General features: G+C 52.6%; 2 protein-coding genes across 2 annotated transcripts; both read right to left on the reverse strand.

The window, feature by feature from the left end:
- Nucleotides 1–82: 82 nt before the first annotated feature.
- Nucleotides 83–14396, reverse strand: LOC6587342 (histone-lysine N-methyltransferase trithorax). Its single transcript, XM_026995454.1, has 9 exons — nt 13863–14396; nt 11727–12757; nt 9953–11063; nt 9671–9886; nt 8452–9601; nt 973–8412; nt 778–911; nt 534–709; nt 83–464 (listed from the first exon to the last, which is right to left on the reverse strand). The coding sequence occupies exons 2-9, from the start codon at nt 12642–12644 to the stop codon at nt 291–293; spliced, it is 11319 nt and encodes a 3772-aa protein (XP_026851255.1). The 5' UTR covers nt 12645–12757; nt 13863–14396; the 3' UTR covers nt 83–290.
- Nucleotides 14397–22970: 8574 nt separating this feature from the next.
- On the reverse strand, nt 22971–24529 carry LOC6587452 (bromodomain-containing protein 4). The gene is made up of 3 exons (XM_026984588.1): nt 23861–24529; nt 23261–23623; nt 22971–22976 (listed from the first exon to the last, which is right to left on the reverse strand). The coding sequence occupies exons 1-3, from the start codon at nt 24527–24529 to the stop codon at nt 22971–22973; spliced, it is 1038 nt and encodes a 345-aa protein (XP_026840389.1).
- Nucleotides 24530–24843: the final 314 nt, after the last annotated feature.

A 24843-nucleotide genomic window follows, 5' to 3' on the forward strand; every position in this document is an offset into this window, starting at 1 on the left:
TGCTGTATGCTGTATGTGTATGCGTGTATAGATATATGTATATATATATATATATATATAGGATATATAATAATATCAACTGTTTAACTCTTACATTTACTTAAGACTTTTTCATAGGGGTGTTCTATTTTGTGGGGCTGGCGGGGGGGGAGTATGTATAAAACGAAAAGTATATCACGATAGATCAAACATAGATCGCAAATAACCGTTAACTACAAGTGTTTCTTTTTTCATGTTTCATGTTTCCGTTGTCTCCGATACTGAGTATATATTCCATCCATCCTTGGGTTCTAATTTAAGTACTTGCGGCATCGCTTGGAGCCGCACGAGCAGGGTATCTTCTCGTCCTCGAAGGGGAACTTGTAATCGTAGGTCAGCTCCTCGCCCTGCACAATGCGGCGCAGCGCAAAGATAATGATGTGCTTGTGCCCCAGTATATCGACGACCTTTGAGTAGCAATTTGGCTGCAAAATCGCATACAAATTAATATAAGCCCACAGGTAAAGGGTAATCAATGCTTGAAAAGTACTCACCTCACAGGAGTGATTGATGAAACGGGCCGCATTGCCCCGCATGGTGGCATCCACCACCAGGTTGTCATCGATCTTGAACATGTAGCAGCCGATGCCGCGACTGTCGTAGTAGCGCTCCCTCTTGTCCGTCAGCGTGGAGCGAATCAGCTCGCCAGCGTATTCAATGACCATTTCACCTGCGAAAATGGGAGGGAATTTCTTTCATGAGGCTCCCCACTCTCCACTCCACATCCACGACACCTACCCGCTTCGATGTCCTTGGTGCAGTAGAGACCACGTCCATGGATATGGGAACGGAATACGCCCACATAGTCCTTGTAGGTCTCCTTCAAGGTCCTGTACTTCATGGCCATCGGTAGATTGCTGCCCGTTCCTCTTCTGCAAAGGAAAGTCCAAGTCAGTGGGACTCCTCCCATAGGGGACCGAATAAGCCACTTACCTTGGGACCAGCTCGTTGTCCGAGGGCTGCACAAACACCTGAATGGGCTGCTTGCGGTGCCTGGAGGCCAGCCAGCTGAACATGTCGTATTCGGATCGAGTCGCATACGGCTCACAGCGCGCACAATCGTACGCGTTTTCCTGCAACTCATCCTGGTCCGAGCCGTAGTCCAGCAAAGCTTGGGCATCCGCGCCAGCGGCAGCCAGGGCTGCCAGCGCTGCTGCGCTGCCTCCACTGCCTGCGGAGGCGTGTCCACCGGCACTTGCCGCAATCGACACATTCCCGTTGCGCTTGTGGTACTTGGGCGTGTACTTGGAGCACTTCTCCACCCCCGGCAGCTGCTCGATGAGGTACTTGAGGGCGTTCGTCTTCAGGCCAATCATCTGAATGCCACCCATATCGGCCAGCGGTCCCTCGGGCAGCGGCGTGAGGCCGTGGGCCCGCCTGGCCACCTGCACCGCCTCGAAGACCTTCTCCCAGATCTCGGCTATCGAGCTGGACTTGTACGTGAATCCGTCCTCGCTCTGGATCTCGTACAGCAGATGCGGGCCGCTGATCTTCTTCGGCTCGCGCATCGGTGGCGGCGGTTCTGGGGCCGCTGCTGTGGGCACCTCCATGGCCACGGAGGCGGCTGCTTCCTCCTCCTGCTGCTGCTGCTGCTGCTGTTCCTTCGTGGACGCCTCCTGTTGCTGCTGCTGTTGCTGCTGCTGATGCTTCTTGAGCTCCAGTTCGACGCCATTTTGTAGCTCCTTCAGCTCCAGGACATGCGCCTCGGCCATTTCGTTGATGTAGGTGGCGGCTGCCTCCACGGCTGCCGTTTCCTCGGCCGTGGCCTCGAACGCAGAGGGCGCCGAGGAGGAAGAGACTGCTGCTGCCGCCGCAGTGGTGGCCAGGACATCCTCCACCATCTGCTGGTAGCCGGCGGCTGTGGCCTCCACTTCGGCCGTCGTCGCTGTGGCTATCGAATCGGCACAGTCGTCGTTCGTGAGGTTGTCCAGGATCTTGCTGATCTTCTCCTTGACGGCCGGCTCCTCGCTGTCGGACATCTCGTGGTCGTTGCACGCGGACGTGGCCATCTTCAGGCTGAAGTCGTCGTCCTCGTCCTCATCGTCGTCGAGATCTTCGTCGTAGGGATTGTCCGTGTCCATGGGCACCGAGGGCTCCTGGTAGCTGTGCTTTTCCAGCAGGTAGCCATTGCTCACCATCTGGTGCTGGTGCTGCTGTTGCTGCTGCTGCTGGATCAGGAGAACTTCGCTCTTGGCCTCCGGCTGCTGCTTCTCGTACAATCCCTCCATGTAGATGGACTCTGTGGGCTGCTGCTGCTCCTCCTCCTCCTCCTCCTCTTCCTCCTGCTCCGGGTCCTCCTCCAGGATGGTGGCCATCGAGGTCAGAGCGATGCTCTCCAGCGCAGCGGCCGCCTTCAGCTCTGCCTCGTAAACAGGCGACGGCAAGGGCGATGGCGAGGCTACCGTCTTCTGGGCGTAGCACTTGGACACGCTGGATATCTGGAGGTTCACCTGCTGCTCCACGAGGGGCTTGGGCGGCGTGGGCGACGGCACCACGGGCTCGTTCGGCAGCGGCGCTGGCTCCTGGCGCTGCTGCATCGGCAGCACGCGGTTCGTGGGTCGACAGTTGATGCTGGTCGTGGTGCTGGTGGTGCTCGTGCTCGTCATGGTGATGCTGGTGCAGGGCGTCGCCTGCAGCTGCAAAGGATTCACCACATTGGTGGGCAGGCAGCTGCTCCCAGCAAAGTGCTGCAAGCGATTGATCATCTCCGGCTGCTGCTGCTGCTGCTCGAGCACTTGGGTTTCCATCACGAACTGCGCGGCCATCGATGGTGGCGCCTCTGCAATCGTGATGATGGGCATCGCTGGCTGGGATTGCGGCTGCTGTTGGATGAGTATCTGTTGCTGCTGCTGCTGTTGCTGTTGCATTTGCTGCTGTTGCATCTGTTGCTGTTGCTGCGGCTGCTGCTGCATCAGTTGTTGCGGCTGCTGTGGCCGATGCTGCTGCTGCTGCTGTTGTTGGATGATCGTCACCTTGGCGGGCACTTGGCTAATCACCGGAGGATGCTGCACCTGTGGATGTTGCTGCTGGTGCTGCTGCTGCTGCAGCTGCACGACAGGCATCGCCTGTGGCTGCTGCTGCTGTTGCTGCTGCTTGGGCGTGGGCTTCATCAGCTTCGGCTTCACCTCCAGCTTGTGGATGGGCCGTATCAGATTCGTCTTCTTCTGCAGCGGCTTCGAGGCGATGCTGGGCGGTGCTCCGCATGCGGATCCCGCCGTGGCCTTGCTCTTCATCTGCCCCTGGGATCCGCCACCCTGTTGCTGTTGCTGCTGCTTCCCTGCCGCCGCTGCTGCCGCGTTCTTCAGCTGCTGCTGCTGCTGCTGGGCCTGCTGTGTGGCTATGCTCGTGGGCAGCACCTTGTTCACTACCTGGGGCTGTGGCGGCACCTTTCCTACGCCCCCACCACCACCAGCGGAGATGTTGTTGGCCTTTGCATTCGCGGCTCGCTTCATCTGCGTCACGGGCGGAATCTTGGCGGTGACCACCAGAGGGGCGGAGGAGTACTCCGCCGACGAGGATGTCTGCGGCACCGTCTGGAACTGAAAGCTGGCATTCTGCAGCAGCTCTTCCTGGCTCTGCTGCTGTTGCTGCTGCTGCTGGAGCACACTGGCGGCATTCAGGAACGTACTGCCACTGCCGTCTGCCGCATTGTTGAGCACCACATAGCCGGCGGGCAGATCCACAATCGGTTCGATTTTGCTCGCCTGGAACACCTGCGTCGTGGTGGCCGAGAAGCTGGCGTTCTGGCTGAGGACCCCCGGCATTGCTGTCGACACGAACTGCTGCGAGGACATCACCGTGTTCTGGACGATCGTCTCGAGGCCGTAGTACATGGGCTGCGTGGCCAGGATGACCTGCGGTCCCCCGGTGGCGAACTCCAGCCCTGTCGTGCCGCCTCCTGTGGCTCCGCCCAGGATGAGCGGCTGCTGGACATTCTGTCCATTCTGGATGGCACTGCCGTCCCCCGCCGCCGATGTCGTGGCCAGCTGCAGTGTCTGCGGCTGGATGAGGGTTCCGATCACCTGCGGCTGCGACTGCAGCATCTGCAGGCCCGAGTTGGAGGGCGCCGTGGTCAGCACCAGATTCCCGCTGGCGTCCGTCTGCAGGTAGGTGGTGGTGGCCCCCCCGCCCGGGGCGGCCGTCAGGAATGTGGGCGCCGCCTGGGCCTGCGGCTTGAAGTCGCTCGTCGTCGGTATCGATATGTACTGCAGCGGCTGGCCCTGGCTCCCGTCCCCCGTCACGAACGAGATGATGTTCTGCGGCTGGGTGTGCTGCGGCAGGATCAGCTGCGGATGCTGCTGCTGGGCATTGCTCTGGAAGAGGAGCTGCGGCTGCAGCATGCCCTGCCCCAGCAGCTGTCCATTGCTGGCCACCGTGATCCCCGGGTGCTGCTGCTGCTGGTGGTGCACCTGGTGCTGGTGGTGCACCTGGTGGTGCTGCTGTGGCTGCGGCTGCAGCTTCGCCTGGATGGGCTTCACCTGGTGATGGCCCCCGCCGGACTTGAGTTGCTTCTGCTTGGCCGCCGCCGTCGCCTGCTGGCCGGCCTTGGTGGCCACCGTCTTGAGCGGTTTGCCGGCCCCATTCAGCGGCAGGACGATCTTCTTGTCCGAGTTGGTGGCCTGCAGCGTCTGGTAGGTGGCCGCCGGCGCCGCTGTCGTCGTCGCCTGCATCGTCTGCGGCAGCTGGATGAACTGCTGGGTGCCATCCGGGTTGGTGGACACCGCGATGAGCTGTGGCTGCTGTTGGGCCGCCACCTGGGGCTGCGACAGGGTGAAGCCTCCGCCCAGATTGGCCGCGAGACTCTGCAGGGAGTTGGCGTATATCTGCAGCTCGTCCGTGCCGTTGGCCGTCGCCTGGTGGGTCGTCGGCTGCGACGACAGGAAGAAGCCGTTGCCGAGCGACTGCGGCTGCAGCTGCAGCTGCTGCAGGCCCTGGAGTCCGAACTGGCCCAGGGATCCCAGGCTCTGCACCTGCGGGAAGGAGGTCGTCTGCAGGTAGTTGAGTCCCCCGACATTTCCCAGCGTGGCAGCGGCCAGGGCCTGCTTCTGCAGCTCGTTGAGGCTCTCGGCGCTCAGCTGCTGGGCGTGTGCGTGCTCCGACTCCGATTCGCTGGCGGACATCTGCTCGCAGTTGGGCAGATGCCGCTGGAAGGAGTCGTAGTTGCGGTACGTGCACTGGCACCGATCGCACTTCACCTGTCCCGTGAACTGCGCCGTCGACAGGTTGCCGTCGCCCCCGATGATGCGGAACTCCGTTATGGAGTCGTCCACGCCGTCCATCTGCATGATGCGCATCTTGGCGGGCTCCTCCCTGGCTCCCTCCGGGCCACCGGACTTCTCAAAGTACCGCTTGGCCGCGCTCCAGGTGAAGGTCTTGCTGCGCACCGTGGACGTGGAGGCCTCCTCGCTGACCGACTGCCTCCGCGAGACCCCGGCGACGGTGGCCATCTCCTTCTTGGAGCGCTGCTGATTGCTCAGGCTGAGCAGGACGCCCTCGGCCAGGTTCTTGGACAGCTTGCGCCGCTTAATGGCCGCCACACTGTTGCCGTCCAGCTTCGGCCAGGCGCGCGTCTTGAGCACCTGCACCTGGGTGGAGCTGCGGGCGGCGGCGCAGAGCATGGCATCCTCCACGGGATTGCTGGCGGGCCAACAGCTGCCGCCTCCGCCGGCACCGCCGCCCGTCAGACTGTTGTTTGAGTTGCGGGTGTCCTCGTCGCAGATGGGATGCGGCGTCGCCTGGTGCGATCCTGCTGGTCCGTTGGTGCCGTCCTTCGACTGCTCGCTGATGGCAAACAGGTCGGACTTGTCCGCCAGATCCTCGTACATGAAGATGTCCAGCATGGAGATGCCGTCGAGCAGCTCGTGCGGCAGATCCTCGAATATGGCATCCTTGATCTCTGGCGGCAGCAGGTCTGCATTATGTTGCGGCTCCTCCTCTGTGTTCTCGTCCGGCGGGACACACGAATTGGGATGCGGATGCGGATGGGGATAGTCGCTCCATCCGTCTGCGCCGTCTGTGGCGCCCAGGAGGTCGCTCCTTGAGGCCAAGCTGCTGTGCCAGCGGGCGATCTGCGCTAGTCCCAGCTGCACCACGTGGCCATTGGGATTCGAGTGGTCCACCGTGTAGTTGCGTCCCACGTCCAGTGCGGTGAGGGTCGAGGAGCAGCTGTTCTGGATGGTGGTGCGCACCGTGTACTCCACGATCTTCCAGGGCTCCTTCGAGGACCAGTATAGGCGGCTGCACAGGAAGTTGATGGGGACAACCGCCTCGTAGGAGTCGGAGAAGCGCGGCACAACGGTTCCCAGCTGCCGCACCTCCAGGGATCCGATGTGGAACTGCACCTTCGCCGGGTCTATGAGCTTCTTCCGCTTGCGGTCCAGTTCCACGTAGACGGGGCGGGAGACCTCATAGTTGGACTCGTACGTGACGCTGGGCGAGCCATTGGCCCTGAGGGCGTTGCCATTCCTCGCATGCGTCGGACAGTACATGGACTTGTCCGTGAGGAAGGCGCACTCGATGCTCCGCGCGCAGGGGTAGTGGTAGTGCTCCCCGCAGGAGCGCACATTGCAGCCAACGGTGGCGCCGCGATTCCCGCAGACGGTGCACTTGATCATCCGCCCGCGGGCCACCGCACTGTGGACATTCTGCAGCGACCCGTCGATCTCCTCGAACACCTCCGCGGACCACATGGCGCAGTTCGTGTGCACCCAGCAGTCGTGGCCGCAGTACAGGAGTCGCGCCTCCTCGCCCGAGAGCCCCTCGCCGCTCTTGCGGCAAAAGAGGCAGACGCGCGTGTCCAGCCGCATCTTGATGCCGCAACAGCTGCCGAGATCGTCCACCTCCTCGAGGGGTATGTCCAGCACGCCCGCGCGGGCCACCTGCGACGAGGACGAGTGCTCGGCGTAGACGGAGGCGGAGGCGCAGGGCCCGGCCTCCTGCTGATGCTGCAGCTGCAGCTGGTCCTCGTAGCGACTCGACTCGAACATGTCATCCTCGAGGGCGTCCGTGCAGGCCTTCGTCTCGTTCTGGAACCAGGGGAACTGCTCGCTCAGCAGCTCCTTGTAGGCAATGTCCAGCTCGTCGCAGTGGCTCTGCTGGATCACCTGGCTCATGTCGTAGTTGAATTCCGCCAGCGAGACGTACGCGTTGCCCGCAATCTTCTGCTTGATGTCCACGAGGCTGAACGAGTGCGACAGCGGCTGTTGCTGCTGCTGCTGACAGGAGCAGGAGCAGGCCTTCGTCGCAGCGGATCTGCCCTTGGAATTGTGCAGATTGACGTTCCGGGACTGCTCCTTGAACTCGTACACGTCGTCGCTGTTCTGCGACTCCCCGTCGCTGCCGAGGCCGTTGTCCGAGCCGCTGCTGAACTGCAGAGCCTTCGGCTGCAGCTTGCCCTGGCCCTGGCCCTGGCCTTGGCCGTTGGCGGCTGCCGCGCCACACGTGCAGCGCAGCTTCTTCCTGGGACTGAGCTTGAGGAGGGCGCACGCCTGTCGCGACTTGCTGAGCAGCTTGAGGACACTGTACAAACTGGCTTTGAACTCCTCCATCACCGCCTGCCGCCACTCGTCGGCCTTCAGGCGCGAGCTGTCGCGGCGGGCGCACCGCTTGCAAATGAACTCGATCGATTCGGGCAGGGTGCTGAGCAGATTGTACTGCTCGTCGCTGAGGCCCTCGCACTTGGAGTGCACCCACTGGTTGCAGTCGCCGCACTCCATCATCTTCAGGTCGAAGTCGTTGTCGTCGTAGCACTTCTGGCAGATCGGGCAGTAGTTGCCCTTCTTCCGCAGCTTGAAGCAGCCCGTGCACATGGGCAGGTTGCCCACGAACTTCGACACCTTCGTGGTGCTGCAGGACTTGCACTTCAGGCAGTTCACGCAGATGAGAGGCCTGTCCGCCCCGAGGAGCCGCTTGCTGGTGCCCAGGCACGTGCTGTGGTAGTTCTTCTGGCACTTCTGGCACTTGACCTTCGAGCCCGAGGACATGTTGCAGGTGTAGCACACTGTGCAGCGCGGGCACAGCCAGTTGAGGCGCTGCGTCAGCTGATTGAGCGACGAGTGGGCGCCACTCAGCGACGTCTCCAGCAGGCTGTTCATCAGCGTGGTGTCCTCGAAGGAGCTGTGCTTCAGGTTGTACTCGTCCTGCACGCAATACTGATGATACGGCTCGCAGCAGCAGGCGCAGAAGATCAGCGGATCCAGCCCCGTGGATCCGCACAGGAAGCACAGCGCCCGCTGGGCCACCGTCTCGGTGACGATCAGGCCGAAGCCCGTCTGACAGACCTCCGCCGGGTCGTAGTTCTCCCAAAAGTCTATCGATATGAGAGTCCGCTGCTGCTGGTGGTGGTGCTGCTGCTGGCGATCCTTTGTCCTTCGACTGGCTCCGACTGCGACTCCCGCTGCCAGCACGGACGACGACGCCGACTGTTGGCTGCTGCTGCTGTTGGCGCCGCCCGTGATGATGTCTCCGTTCCTGGGCTTCAGGCTCGAGGCGGAGGAGGTCGTCACGGCGGCTGCGTTTCTGGTTGTGACTTTCACTCCTGCCGCTCCCTTCTTAGCCTCTGTTTGAGTATTCTTGGCCTTGGTGTCTTCACTGGAGAGAGACGTTGTCGTTGTGGCTGTCGTTGTCGTGCAGGTGGCACAATTATCGTTTTCATCCGTCAGCATGGGAGCTGTCTTGTCGGCAGCTCCTCCAGATGATGGCTCTGCTGGACCATCGTTCTGCTGCTGCTGCTGCTGCTCCTCCTCGACCTGATCCTCGCCAAAAGTGGCCAGTGGCTGACCCAGAACTATGGAGGCACTGCGGCAGACATGCTTCACCCGGGGGCCCTTGAGGTCAATCCTTTGCCTCTTTAGGGTGTCCCCCTCTTCCGCCTGGGCTGCTCCTGTGGCCTCCTGTTCTGGCTGCTGCTGTTCTTCCTTTTGCGGAGCTTCTGTGGCAGGCGTTTCTTCTGAAGATTTCTCCCTTTCGCTGTCCAGCTCCCTGGCCTTCTCCTTTTCCCTTTCCTTCTCCTGTTTGCTCGCCTTTCGCGTGGCCTTGGCCTCTGGATTGGGACTAATCGCAGGCACCTCTGTGGAGACGGAGGCGGGCACCTTCTGATCCGTCGCACTGGTAATCTTCAGGAACAGGGGCTTCTCGAGGATGGCTGGTCGCAGGAGTGGCGTGCTGCCAAAGGTCACATTGTTCTCGGCCAAAGGATTCGCCTTGATGGACGTCAGCGCCGACACTGGAGCAGACGTGGCATCTGCATTCGATTTCCACTTGACGGAGGACACAGCCGCCCCAGAGGAGGAGGAGGAGGATCCGTTGCTCCCATTCGAAGAGCTGGGCGCGAATCGTAGGCTTCCTCCGACCCCTGTGGGCGACAGCAGTTCCGCTCCAGACTTGTTGTCCCTGGGCGCCATATTCGCTGGCAGGATGGCCGCCAATCGACTCCTGTGCGCCGCCGGCAGCTGGAACGAGACGAGGCACTTCTTCAGCCAGCAGGCGGTGCAGCGCTCCTTGTAGAGCTTCTTGAAGTTCTTCAGGAGGCTGCTCTTCGGCGAATGAATGCTGCAGGTGGTTCCTGGGGGGAGGATACAGGCAGAGATTAGTTGGGGCATCATCTCTGACACAGATCTCAAGGGACTCGTACCCTCTGTTCCTTTGCACTGCAGCTGCGTGGGGCCCGAAGTGCCCGCGGCACTGGCTGAGGCCGAGGCGGACGAGGAGTTGGCCGATATGGATTTCTTTGTCATCTTCGAGATGAATTTGCGGCACACATCGCACGCCACGATCCCGTACTTGCGTTCCTGGGCCACCTCCTTGCTGCTGACGGCTGTGCAGCACACAGCACAGGTCGTTGAGGCACCTATCAAGGGGCGGGGGGGAACCAAGGGATTAGAAGGGGTTTCAAATGGGTGGGGGATGCTCTCACCTGTCGACGCGAGTGTCCCGAAGGACACGCCTGCTGTTGGCGGAATGGCACTGTGAGGGGATGTGGCGCCAAAGGCAGCGGTCGGCTTGGTGTCCATCTGCACCTGGAGACGCGGCTGCCAGAGCACAAAGCTGCTACTGCTGCTGCTGCTGCTGCTGTTGTTGTTGAGCTTCAGGCCCCCAAAGCTGGGAAACGTCTCCTTTCTGGCGGCGGAGGCGGAGGAGGACGATCCCGGCTCCGATCCCAGGCCAAAGTAGTTCTTGGGCTTGGCCTTGGGTGTGGGATTCCGGACGATGGCCCCCTCTTCGAGCAGCCGCTTGTTGGGCTTGATGATCCTCGAGGAGCGGGTGCTACGCTTTGGCAGGACAAAGTGCGTGTCCAGCACGAGCTGCTTCTCCTCGGAGGAGGAGGACGAGTCCTTTTCGGGCAACTCCTCGCCGGCACTCTTCTCCGAGGCAGCCTCGTCGTTGTCCTGCTCCTGGTCGTCGTCTTCCTCCTGCTGTTCGTCGGCCTCATCGCTTCCCTCGTCCTCCTCCATGTCCTCGTCCTCCGAGTCGTTGCGTCGGAAGGTGACGGCCTCCGACTCGGCCTCATCCTCCTCCATGGGCGCCCCAAAGGCCCGCGAGAAGCCAAACACATTCGGGGCTCCTCCTGCCTCCTGGCCCGCTGCTTGCGGGGCCGATCGAAACTTGAGCGAATTGAGTTTGTCGATGTTCGAGTTCACGTTGAGTATCTTGGAGAGAATGGAGGGCCGGACGATGCACTCGCCGCTGCGGGAGTAGGCCATTGCCCGGTTCAGCGAGTCCTTCTTCATGATCGAGACGAGGGGCGTGCGATTGTCCGGATTGTAGAACCGCTTCACCACCGACTTGTCGTCGCTCGTCTCGAGGACATTCCTGAATGTCACAGTTTTCTTCTGTTTGACGGGAGCAGAAGCAGGAGCAGGAGCTGTCGCTGTGGCCGTTGTTGACTTCGGACTGCCTCCTGCTGCTGGTGCTCCGCCTGGTCCTGGTGCTCCACCTGATGCTGCTGCTCCTCCGTTTCCAGCTGCTGTGGCCGCTGAGGCCTCTGCGGCCCCTCCTTCGCTGGGCATTTCGCTCAACCTGCGCTTCTGCAAGAGTGCGAAACGGAAAAGGGCGTTCATAAAAAGGGTTCGGATCGGGGGTTCCGCCACAAAATCAATAATTCATGCACTAACTGACTACGGGGCTCGGTAGAGGTAAGCAAAAGGGCGGATAGATAGGATGGGGGGGAAACAAACTCGAAAATGCAAGCGAAAGAAGAGGCAGGAAAGGAGGAAAGCAGAAAAGAAGCAGGAGTAAGGACAGCAGGGGAAGGGGAGAGGGGTATACGGCTATGGCTACGGTTTAAGGCTAAAAACAAGTTACTAAGTATCTGCCACCGAATGGGGTACACACCCCAGACACGACAGACACGACACCACATGTGGAAGTTGCAAAGAGCGCTAAAACGTCATAAAAGCCAATTAAGCAGGTAAGCGAGCGATGCAGCGGAGAGGGGAGAGTGGAGAGAGGGCTCCCTCTTCTTTATTTACATTCTGTGGGGCGGAGGGGAAATGGTAATATCAGGATGGGGGTTGCAGCACACGCAATCCCCAGGCCAACAGAAAATCTGTGGCAGGTATCAGGGCGGGGAAGAGGCCAGAAGGGGGGATGGGGAGGGGTAGCGTTGGAAAAGCGGCTTAAACTTATTCATAAATAAAGCGAAACACAGAGCCAGAGAGCAGCCACCACACACAACAAACGAGACTTACCAATGGAACATCTTCGCCCGATTCCACCACAGACCTGGGGTTCCCGGCTCCTACTCCGCCTCCTCCTCCTCCTCCTCCTGCTGCTGCTACTGCTGCCCCTCCACTAGGTGAGACGCCGCCAGGTGGCAATGTCGTTGGGGGAGACACTGCCACAGCAGAAGAAGCAGAAGACGTTGAGGCAGAGCAGGGGGAGGGGGCGGGCACAGAGCTGGCAGAGGCAGAGGCGGAGGTGGAGGCGGATGCGGATACAGCGGGGCAATTAAGTTGCAATTGTTGTTGCTGTTGCTGCTTCAGTTTCGATGTCGAGGGCAGCATCACCTCGCCTCGGGCCAGATTCAAGTTCTTGAACTTCTTGTTGCCCCCCTTTCGGGCACGTTGCAGCAATGCACTGCTGACCACAAAGGGACCGGCAGCGGCGGCGGCGGTGGAGTGGGCTGTCGTTGTTGTCCTCTTTTCGCCATTGTGGCTGCCACTGGCACTAGCACTGTCATCGTCTTCATCCTGCTCCTCCTCCTGGAGATCCTCAGAGTTCTCAGCGGTTGCACTCTTGTGATGCGTACCTCCGCCTCCTCCTCCGCCATTCACCCCGCTGCCATTGGTGGTGCCTCCTGTCGATCCATTGCTGCCACTGCCACCGCCACTGCTGCTGTTGTTTGTGGCTTCAGAGCTGCCACCGCCGCCTGTTCCACTGATGGAGGCACCGCCTGGGGCATTGTCATCCTCGTCGTTATCACAATTGTTGCCCTTCTCCCGCGCAGCCGCCGATCCAGCGCTCTGTCCACTCTGCTGCTGCTGCTGTTGCTGCTGTTGCTCCGTTGTTGCTTCGGTGGCAGCAGCATCTTCCTCCAATTGCAGGACACTTATCCGCTTACGATTGATCGACTTGGAGGGTTTCCCGGGAAACTTGGAGCGGCCCATAATAGAGTTGTTCTTCCGCTTGTTTGTTGCATTTGCCTTCGATTGCGGGGGGCACACGATAGGGGTATCACTTGGATATCGGAGCAGGTTGGCGCTTTCCTGGCTCCCACACACTGTATGAAGAGAGAGAGACGGTTCACGTGAGAGACACGACACCCAGCACAGAAATACCGGTATTGCAGCAGCAACGACAACAACAATGCGGCCCCCGTCCCCCGTCCCCTTCCCCTGTAACCGAACCGAACCGAACCGAACCGCGTCTTTGGAATGCGTCAATTTTCCCCCCTTTCGGTACGCGACGACCGACCCGACTCGTTTCTGCTCGTTCCTGTTTCGGCTCTAGCTCTCCTTCGCCTTTTCCTCCTTCTTCTTCTTCTTCTTCTTCTTCTTCTTTGGCGTTCCCCACTTGCGTCTTGGTTTTTTTATTCGCGCGCGCTCCTCGTTCCGTTCCTCGCTCCTTGCTTTGCGAATTTCGAATAAAGCCGAAGGTGACGTCAAAGCGCGACAACGCGTCAAGCCTCGGCTTTGTCTGAGCTCTCTCTCTCTTTCTGTTTTTTTTCTCGCTTGGTTACTCTCTCTCCCTCTCTGAGCCTGACTCTTGCGCGCTCCTTGGACTGCACTCTCAAGGTATATTGCCGAGGGCGGGTAAGGCAGGCAGGTCTTGGGCTGCACTCTCACGCGGACTGCCCTACCTTCGCGGTTATATACCTTGGGGGCTGGAAGGAGAGCAGAGCAGAGCGCGCTAAAGGTGCAATTGCAGCTGCCTTTGTTTCGCTCTGGCGTTTACGTTGCCGCTGGCACGTCTTGCGTGACCACCAGCACACACACAAACACGCACACAGAGACGGGCCACACCACCTTTCCTACCACTAAATACCCCTCAAAAAACAACTGCCCCTGCTGCTCCTTGTAGCACGCGCGCCACGCTCTCTCACTCTCCCAGACTCCTTTTTAAGAAACTCTTGAACTCTCTCTTATGCTCTGCTCTGCTCTTCTCTCTAGCTCTCTCTGTCCTGTCCGTCCGTTTGGTCTCTGTCACGCTGTCCCATAGACGTTTCATCGACGTTTTAAGTGGTTTTTCTACTTCAGACTTGAACTTTTTCTCTGCCAGGATTTTCTCGTTTTGCATTGTTGTTCCTGCTGCTGCTGCTGCTGCTGCTTTTGTTTCTCTTTTCTATTTTCTTTTTTTTTTTTTTTGCTGGAAATTGAAATTCTTACAGTTGTTGTTGCTGCTGTTGGCCACTATTAAGTGGTGGGTTTTTCCTTTATGACTGCCTTTTTACGACAGTTTTTTCTTTTTTTTGTTTATCTGCTGCTGCTGCTGTTGCTCTGATTCTCTCTCTCGCTCGCTCTTTATGGCCTCTAAGGCTGGGTGACAGGAGGAGAGTGAGAGAAAATTCTTCTTTTTGCGCGTTTAGTTTTTCTGCGTTCTCCGTTTTCGCTCAACTTCGTAGTATTTACAATTTTCCACATTGCTGTGTTGCTGTACTTTCCGCGAAAAACTTCGTCTTAACTTCTCTGCTGCCGCTGCTGCTGTTGCTGCTGGCGCTGGCGCTGGCGCTGGCTGTTGCTGTTGCTGTGGCAGAAGCCAGCGTTCTGGGTCTGCCCCTGCGGCCTCATCATGCTCATTATCACCATCATCCCCATAATCATTATCGGGATCGGATCATCATCATCGTGGCATCGGCTCTGGTCTACATCATTGCCATTCCTCCACAAAAACTATACCAACAAACCAACTCACACACACCGGCGCACAAAAGTCTGTGTCTCTGTTGTTGGGCAGAGTTTTCTTGAATCTGCAAAAATGATTGAGAGGGGGTTTTGGGTTGGAGGTTGAGGGGGTTGGTAGGTGTTGGGGAGAGAGAGAAAACAAAGTAGAAATTTATTAGTTCGCTTCGTCGCAGTTGGGCAAACACACAAGTTGAAAGTTGACTTTTGTTGTAGAGTGTGGTGTGTGCGTGTGAGGGGGAGAGTGTGAATGGTGGGTGTGCGATGATTATGTGTGTGCATGGATGTGCATGGTTGTGTGCGTGTGTGTGTTCGTGTGAGTAGATTGCAAGGAGCTCAAATGCGGCCTGACTGCTGCTGCTCCTGTGTGGCCCTCCCCTTTCTCCCACCTCCCACCTACGAGCATGAGTCAGTGTGGTAATTGTTTTCCGTTGGGATACCCTCGCCGGAAGGGTCATATTAGTTTAATGTGATGTCTTTGCCACGCAAAGGAAGGAACAAACTATGACCCAACTTCCCGCAATCTATTTTCAAACCAATCTCAAAGAATTCAAGAATTCTGCTCTCATTTGGCTCTTCTGCAGAAAGACATATCAGAATCAGAGTACTATTACGAGTTCTGATCGTCAGGTTCGATGTTTTAGATGAAACCCCAGTAGTCAAGGCTCTCTATAAGGTTCAGCACTTTCATGGTTCTGATTTTCCAACAAACATCACAAAACAGATATCATTCCACACAATCCTGCACAATCATATGTGCTATTCCCACAGGAACCATTCACTCTACCGTTTAAGGGTATCTAATGTTTCATCATTCGCACGCCACGTTTATAGCTTGTTATTTATTTTTTTATGGGTTTCTACTCCTGTTACCCGAGCCAAAAGGTGTTTCTTGTCAGTGGTTGATTTAGTTTTAGTTTAGTTTGGTTTGGTTTTAGTTTGGTTTGCTTGTTAGTTAGTCAATCTTGACAACTGTACCCCACAGTCGGCAGGGGAGACGGCGGCGGGCAGCAAGTCAATTTAGTTACATTTTGTATCTGTATGCATGAGTGAACCGAACACAGTGGTCGGGAGCATACTGCTGTACTCCTCCCCCTCACTGAGCCGGGGCCAAACAGGTCAGCATGTGTGAGAGTGTGTGCACCACCCACTGTACGCGAGTCGATGTCTCTGGACCTGGCTCTGGCTCTGACTCTGACTGTGTCGCTGTCTCCGGTTATGTGTCTGTTTGCGATTTGTGATTTCATTTGTCGATTTTCCTCTATTTTTTATTTAATTTCCTTTTAGTTGTTGCTTTTGTCGGGTTTTGTAGTGTCTTTATGGCCCGAACGGTTGGACGATTGGCCGCTTGGCATGATGTAAGCCCCGGAGCTAAGCTTAATTGGATAGCACTCCTCCGTATATTGGCATAGCGATTACACTAATTGCCGTTTGCCGGAGTTGGCTCGAATGTGTGCGCACGGATTGAATTGGATTGAATATGCATATATGAATGAATGATTTGCATATTCACTCGATAATCATTCGATTCGCATAGCTGATTGAAGTGTAAAAAATAAACACTTGATTCTAAAGATCTTAATAGACTGCACACCACCCCCTTCCCCTAGTGATGCAATTGATTATGGCCTTTGGATCAGATTTTCCTTCTATGTGGTCTCTGGCTTCATTACAGTGCGCTTCAAAAGTATATGGCAGTTGAAAGATTACAAATTACTCAGGGGAATCCTAAAGGGGGGACACTGGAATTATATATCCATTCAAGACTTCATTTATTTAGTACCATCTGTTGCCTTACAACACCGAAACGCACTGTTTGTCTAAACGTCTGCTCAATTATACACAATAAATAATTAGATATTTGCAACGACAACAGTAAAACTGCAATATTAGTATCTATTTAATGGCGACACACAAAAGCTCAAGCACAAAGCAAATAACATGACATAACAAACTAAAGGTTAATTCTCTCAAGCTCAAAACAATTGTCAACAATTTAATACCCATTCACGGGGCAGGCGTGCAGGCAGAGGCAGGCACCAATGGTTGATGTTCCGACTAGATGATGCCCATCGTTCGGATGGGATGAATGTTTTGTTAGATGCTATCACATTTTCGGGAGCGTAAGGAAAGCGTGGCAATATTTGAAAACAAAGTTAAGTACGCACACAAAATGTGACTGATCTTTGAGTCCACCTATAGATCCAGGTGTTCAGGATTTCTATGCCTGTTACAGACAATATACCCTATTGTTCTCAACGTTTACCAGGTACAAACACTCGCCAACAAATTGCACACAAATTGGGCCTGAGAAACAAACTCACACACACACGCACACAAAGGCACAGTGGCAGGCAACAGAATTCTTAGCACGCTGTGTGTTGACATCAATTAACTAAATCGCTTTAATTATAGTATGCCACCGGCAGCAGTCCCAGCGCCAGATCAAACCAAGGCAAACCCCACCCAGGAGAGAGCGAGAGAGAGGCCGCCGCCCAGCCGCAAATACAATCTGAACAAATCAATAAAAGACCGCACAAAAATGACAAAACGCGAGCAGGTCCCAAAGAAGAGACGCGCAGAACAAACACAAAAACAAAAACAAAAAAAAGAGTGAATTTTGATGGGAGAATGCAATTTGAATGACACCGCCTATACCTGTATGACGCTCACTTTTCTAGATGTATCTGTATGACACCGACTAGAGGGGCGTGGGCGTGGGCTGACAGTACAGTTATGAGTCTAGAAGAGTACAAAACGGTTCGGATATGAAATGCAAAGTATTTATAGATATTGAGAAATTATATGAGATATTTTTTATATTAAATTTGTCCATATGAATCCTGTTTTAATCAGCAAAAACGTAGACTAATCTAAAATATAGTAGAAACAGTAATTAAGATACAAATTGCATCTCCCTCTAATTATCTCTGATTATCTCGTATTGCTTGTATGGCTGTACTCTTTTAATGAATTAATCCAATTGTAAGTGTCATACGGACCTAAACAAGAGTCACGCGAGAGCCGTTGGGGAGAGGGGGAGCAGAAGAGGTCGAGAGATGACAGGCAACAATCTCCACCGGCGAGCCCCGAGAGCTGGCCAATTTGAACGCATCGTCATCGACATCGACAGCGACATCGAACCGGCCCGAACAGGCAGGCGGTGGCAGTAGGCAGAGCAGACAGCCGAACAAACACGACGAGGCCGCCGACTCACACACACGCAAAAGCACACACAGAGAGACAGAGACCCACTCACACACCTTTAATTTAATTGCCATCAATTATGGTAAAAAGATTAAGAAATCAAAACAAGCGCAAAATGTACAAAAACATGAATAAGAAGAATGGCAAAAGCAAAATGAAACGGAATACACGCAGGCACACAAGCAAGCAGGCGGGGAGAAAGAGAGACACTGACAGACAGACATAGCCCCCCCCTAACCAACACCCCACCAAAGAGGCGCGCTCATACAACTTGCAAATTGCGAGTAATTGAGAAGATTAAAGTCAAGCAGCATGCCAGAGGAGGGCAGACAGCAGGGCAGCGCAAGAAACCCGAGGAAGACAGAAAGAGACAGCTGGAGGCAGAGAGCAGACCAGGTAACGACGATTGAAAACCGAATCGACTGCCGAACGATTAAGAGCCATAAACACGAGCACGACAATCACAGATACAGCAGCAGCGGCCAGCACCCCCTCCCACTCACAGACACACACAGGCACCCAATAGACAACTATCTGCATACACTCGCACTCACAACAAACACGACTGACAAGTTGAGCAGCAAATATACATATGTACGAAAAAAAAATCGAAGTTTGCCACAAACGAGAGCGCGACACAGCTACATAAAATATGTAAATTCGTATGAAATTATGCAAAAATGCCTTAAATACATGTGCAACAATAAGAGACAAGGAGCGGAGCGCAAGAGAGAAAGCCAATGGCCAAAAGCTGAAGAAGAAGAGAAAGACGACACACAACAAGCAACAAATGAGTTTGGCGCTCACCTCAAAGAGAGATGGATGGAAGAAAGAGAGAAGCAACGTCAAGAGAGCAGAGCGCAGCACATGGCTCCCCCAACCCCAACAGACAATGGGAGGGGAGCCATGAATGAGAGAGCATGCGGGGGTGTGTGCGCTCACTCGTTCGTGTTTCTGCTTGAGAGTGTGTGTGTAAATCAAAACACGCAGCAAAAGGTGAAACATGAAAAATGTGCGCGCCAATAAAATGCAAAAGGTGTGAGAGAGCATTGGTGCTGGTATTGCTGTGGGCCATTAAAATAGAGTATCTCTCTGGGCCATTAATGAGCAGCATTAAGAGCTGAGCGTGAACGCAGTTTGATGATGATGATGAGATGTCCAATTTGCCACGAAACACGAAACAGCAGCCGAACTAAATGCGTGAGAGTGTATGTGCGTGTGAGTGTTGGGACATCTGTTTCGTCGTGGTATTAGTGGTGATGTGCGGTGGTGGTAGGTAAGGTAACCCAGTTGGCAGCTGCACAGCCTCCTCCCTCTCCTTATTCACCAACAAGAACTAACGAAAACTAACATTTTGTCGAGGGGTGTTCAAAGAGTTGATGCTGCTGCTGCGGCTGCTGCAGCGGCGATCAGTGGAGCGTGAAAAGTGCACCGGAATCAGCGTTAGCATACGGCCCAGTGGCCTGCTGTTCCTTCGAACTCCCCTGATTTATTGATTCTTTGAAAGGCAAGGCACATTTTTTAATATGCGCAATTACTCATTTTACGCCTCAAATGTTATTTGGCGCGTAGTTTCTCACGAACTTAAGCTCACACACACACAGTAACACTCTCTCACAAGATTTGGAATTTGCCTTTTCGATAGCAACAAAAATGGCGTCAACACCAGACATACATATGTATATCTACAAAAATACACATTTATTTAGTAATTATTCAACAACAACCACAATAACAACAAGCAGCAGCCATCGATCGTTTTAGCGGTCTGCCGCTGTGATCGTTTCTCATTTTATTGTATAATTTATTAAAAGCTTCAACGACAGCAGCAGCTACAGCGGCAACAGATAAATTTTTAGTTATACAAACACTTGGCCCTGGTGTGCGTAAACGAGAGGGAGAGAGACAAGTATCACAGGAGAATCTAAGATTTCAAGTACTTGTTAAACGATACAGCAACGCAACTGCATTCTTAGATGTCGCATCAGAGATCACTTTGTCGAACAGATGAACAAATGTAGCCAAATAATAATATATCAACCATTCGAATGATTATTCTTGCTGAAGCAATCGTTTTTGATGTCTCGTTTCGCCAGTACTTTAATTGAGGCGACCACAAAAACAATTAGCTCGTCAGAGCAGCACAGCAGCACTGGTCACATTAACTGTTATTTATGGATGCTGTCTTGCGGGTGGGCTTGGGCGTGTGCGAGAGTGAGTGGGCGCGACTAACGAGTACCGTGGAAACTCTGATTTGGTCATAAAGTAACTGTATTTGTTGTACGAGTGGGAAGGCTGCTGCTCAATTTGCATTTCACCTTTGCATTCCAGCGGTAAATCAACAATCTAAAATCTACTCACTAAAAGGTGTACGGGTGTTAGTAAATATGTATGGATAATGGATAATGTATGGATATGGATGGATGGAAATGTGTGTGTGTTAGAAGTCAAATCAATATCTACGTGCACAATTCAGGGACCGACTGACTCATCGGCCAGTCCGGTCGTATCACTCGGATCTCTTAATTACCTTTCGCTCAGGGAGGGCAGGGAGGCTGCATTTAATATATATCCAATATCCAATTTAGGCAGATTTCAAACTCTTTTTTTTTTGTGTGCCAAACAGGCACGAAACAATCACAAAAACACCATACACAAATAGTGTGACACGGACAGAGAGGACAGGGGGACGAATGGCGATTTTTCGTTTTTATTTTCGTTCACTTATTTCTTGGTTTTTGCTTTGGCTTTCACATTCGCCGCGCGACTCTCTCACAAAACAACACCAACACACACAAAACACGAACACAAATGCACATATACAAAGACCGACTACTACTATTGCTCTCGTTCACGCTCGTGTTCTCTTTCGCGCCCGCGCGTTTCGCATATACACACACATGTATAGATTTAAGGCTGTGTGCGCGCGTGTGTCTGCATGTATGTATTTTTACGACGATGGAAAAATGCCTGCTTCTTCTTCTATACAAATCAGGTTTGCTGCACCATTTGGATTTTCACACTTTCTGCCTATCACGCCTAGGAAATTCAATTATATTTCAACATTAGACACTGCCTGCAGCACTCACACACACATTTAACATTAGTTTTACAATTATTATGGTTTTTTTCTGCATTTTTAACGACCGAAAACGGGAGAGCAAGTGTGACCGTGACCGCGGATTTATCGATAAAATATACCGCCCGACCGTCGGAAATATACCAAAATATACCGTCTTTTTTCAAAAATATACCGTAAATATACTGACGAATTCAAGTTCTTTTCACATATTCCTCGATTTTGATATTCCGTGGAAGATTACTATATATATAGCACATTTAGCCATGCCCACATAATTTTATACGATTAATGAATCAATTTTCTACAAGATTGGATAGTTTTTAATCCTTGCTTTTATTGGATTTTGCGTAAAAAAAGGTTTAAACAAAATAGTTCAACAAAAAAAGAGTCGCAATGTTGCTGGTATTTGAAGACATGATGCGTGTATAGCCCTTTGTACACCCTATTTCGCTAATTTTATATGAAGATCAAACGTAATTTATCAAGACCTTTTCTCAAATTGATATGTTTTTGACTTATTCATGTGTATTATTAGTATCGTGTATATATTTATCTCGATCCTGAGCCTTGGAAGACAAACGTATTCACGATTCTATAACATCCATTACCCCCAGGGTATGTGTGCATGGAATTAGCAACATGTTGGTGTATGGAATGAGACTCATTGTTGCAATAGCGAAACTGCGGCGAATCGGGTATTGTCTATATTTCAGGCTATAGATGCCCACTTAGCTTTATCCCATAGATAAATGCATTTTCTACAAGATTGCTTCTTTTAATTACCTTTATGTATTTTATTTTGACCAAAAAACGGTTTTCAAGTAAATGTTGCCGCAACAGTGTGTATGGAATGTGCAACATTGTGTATGGAACGAGACTCATTGTTGCTAAAGCGAAATGCGGCGAACTGCGGCGAATTGCGGCGAATTCAAATTCGATTAAAAAAAACGACCAATTCTTTGTTCCGTTGAATAATACTATCTATATGGAACATTTAGCCATGCCCACTAAATTTTATACGATTGATGAATCAATTCTATACATGATTGGCCTATTCGAAATACTTGCATTTATTGGATTTCTATATAACATTGAAAATTAAATTAATAGATTAATGAAAATTGACAAAAATACCATGACAGCGCGGCGAAAACCAGTATTTCTACAGTATGACCCTCAGAACAGCACCGAAATATACGGTCTCATTTGAAAAATATACCGAGTAGCGCGCGCCAAATCGAACTTTTTTGAATGTGAGCGACAAGGATTTAAATGTTGTCAACCGGGCCGTTATCTATGCCCACATAATTTTATACGATTAATGAATCAATTTTCTACACAATTGGTTAGTTTTTAGTCCTTGCTTTTATTGTATTTTGACTAAAACACGGTTTTCAAGTAAATGTTGCCGCAACATTGTGTATGGAATGAGACTCATTGTTGCTAAAGCGAACTGCGGCGAATTCAAATTCGATTCAAAAAACGACCAATTCCTCATATTCTTTGTTCCGTTGAATAATACTATTTATATAGAACATTTAGCCATGCCCACTCAATTTTATACGTTTGATGAATCAATTCTATACATGATTGGCCTATTCGAAATACTTGCATTTATTGGATTTTTATATAAAATTGAAAATTAAATTAATAGATGACAAAAATACCATTTGGCACTAAAAAACACCACATGGGAGCGCGGCGAAAGCCAGTATTTCTACAGTATGACCCTCAGAACAGCACCAAAATATACGGTCTCACTTGAAAAATATACCATAAATATACTGACGAATTCCAGTTCTACTATACATATTCCTCGTTTTTGATATTCCGTCGAGTATTACTGGCTATATAGACCTCTCAGCCCTGCCCACGTAATTTTACCCGATTAATGAATAAATTTTCTACCTGATTGGCTACTTTTAAGTACTCTCTTTTATTGTATAGTGTATAAAACAAGGTTTAAGCAAAAAAGGTCAACAAAAAAACAGTCACGTCAACCGGAGTTTGGGCACAGGTATTCCCTATTTCGTTGGTATATATGAAGAAACGGTTTTTCCAAGATGTTTTAAATCGCAATTAATATAGAAATGATCTCAGATAGTTATGTTTTGGATTAGGGTCTTGTAAATATATCTCGATCCCGGTGGTCACACTTTTAACGTAATCGTATCATTCAACGTCATTCATCGGTGCCTGCCCGCCAGATTCGAAATAAAATGCAGACTTCCAACAAGAAGTGAGTACGACATGGATGTATTATGAGTTATAGAATAATATATTCGCCGATGAATTTATCGTACAATTTAACGCTGTAAAGTGAATGGATTTCATGAAATTTGTACGACTGAAAGACTGGCAAGCTACCGATAGGTTGACGCGCTGTAGTTTAGAAGAAACACGCGAGAGGGCGCTTCCTAAACGTTATTCAAATGTCTGTCAGTTCTGTGGATTGTTTTTCTGCACTTGAATATTTGTTAACGTGATAAACAATCAAAGCATAATTTGGTTATTTGAAGAGGTCAGCTTTTTGAGAAGAGGTCATGGTTTCAAGTTTCGCACGCACCCCCTCATGAGCCCTCTCTTTTGCGCCTACCATCCGTTCCATATATTGGGGTATCACCTTGTCGACAGTTGCGTGGATCCTTTGGGTCGATGTGCGGACCGACGGGTTGAAGACAAAGCAAGACATTGCGTTCTCCAGCATCCGGTGAATCTTGCTCAGGAACCAGTCGAAGCCCTCGAACTGCTTCCCCGACACCAGCGTCTCCAAAATGCCCCAATCAAGGCGCTCTTCGTCGTGGTCATAGTCTGGATCTTCTCCAAACTTCGCCCAATACTGCGAGTCGTTGAATGGCCAAGAGTCCCGCTTCGCACGGAGAAACCGGAGCAAGCTCTGGCTGTGGCGGCGCTCGATCTCGTGATCTAAGGGAGTCAGGTCAACCCCCAATCCCTGTCGCTTTGGGATTGCGGCAATCGGTTCAACTTTAATTGGGATTCCGTAATTTTTAACGGTTGGTGGGTTTGGAAGAAGGGCCACAGCTTCCGGCTTAGCAAAATATCTCGCAGGCTTGGCTGTAACCACGCCTCGCTGAATCGGAGGGCGACCACGGCCACGATGGGAAGCTGGGACGGACCTGTTCTGTGCCCGCGATGGCCGACACGGACCTGGCCGATTTGCCTGGACTGGCCGCACCGGACGTGGAATTGCCTGCAATTGCACTGGCGGAGGAGGCCTTGCACTGGCAGCCCTTTGCGGCTCGTCGGGCTTCGGTTCCACCTTAGTCACGGTCTGGACCGGGACCTTTGCAACCGGAGGCTTTCGACAGGCAGCCTTTAGCTGGCGCTTCGGCTTGGGTTCCACCTTTATCTCGCTATGCAGTTCCGGTTGCAGCTTCTCCATGCGCAACCAGAATAGCTCGCACAGGGTGACGGCGTCCCGGAAGACGGGCGAATCCGGACTGTTGTAGGTCTTGCAGTTATCGAAAATTAATCTGATGTCTTCCAGAAGATCCGCCCCCCACCAGTAGTACGAGTACTCCAGCCGCTTCTTGATGGTGTTCAGATCCATGGGCCTATGGATCTTTTCGTGGTAGTCATATATGCCTTGCTTCACGGCGTTCACGGGATGTCGAAAGTGGACGGAGGACTTGTCGCGCAACATCACGTTCACCGCGGTCCTTAGCTTCAACAGCAGATTGGTGTTCCTTCCCTTGCGATGGGGGGGCGGCATCACCGCCGGCTGCACGATCCCATTCACCGGCTCGACCTTGGGCTCACTCCGTGGCGGAACCATCGACAAGTCGACCTGGCTTGTGAGCACCGCCAAAGCGCGCTCAAAGTCATCGTTTTGCTTGTCATTCATTTTCTGAAAAACGACAGTAGAAAAATAAGATTTTATTCTCTTCCCATTCGTACTAAAACATTTTATCAATAGGAAACAAATAGCGTACTTACATGTATTATCTGTCTCCTCTTTTTTTTAGATATTTGTTTCAGCAGCTGCTCGCTTTTGGCTAGGAATTAAGCTGAAACAAATGGCTGAAAGGCTCGACAATAGTGTACTTACAAGTATTTTCTTTCCCTTTTTTATTGAACTAAAAAATTAATTATATCTCAGCCTCATATGTAGGATCTGACTCGATTTCTTCATGTGCTTCTTTCTTTATGACAAGCATT

Source organism: Drosophila persimilis, unplaced genomic scaffold, assembly GCF_003286085.1.
Source record: "Drosophila persimilis strain 14011-0111.01,24,50 unplaced genomic scaffold, DperRS2 tig00000000-arrow-pilon, whole genome shotgun sequence".
Lineage (NCBI taxonomy): Eukaryota > Metazoa > Arthropoda > Insecta > Diptera > Drosophilidae > Drosophila > Drosophila persimilis.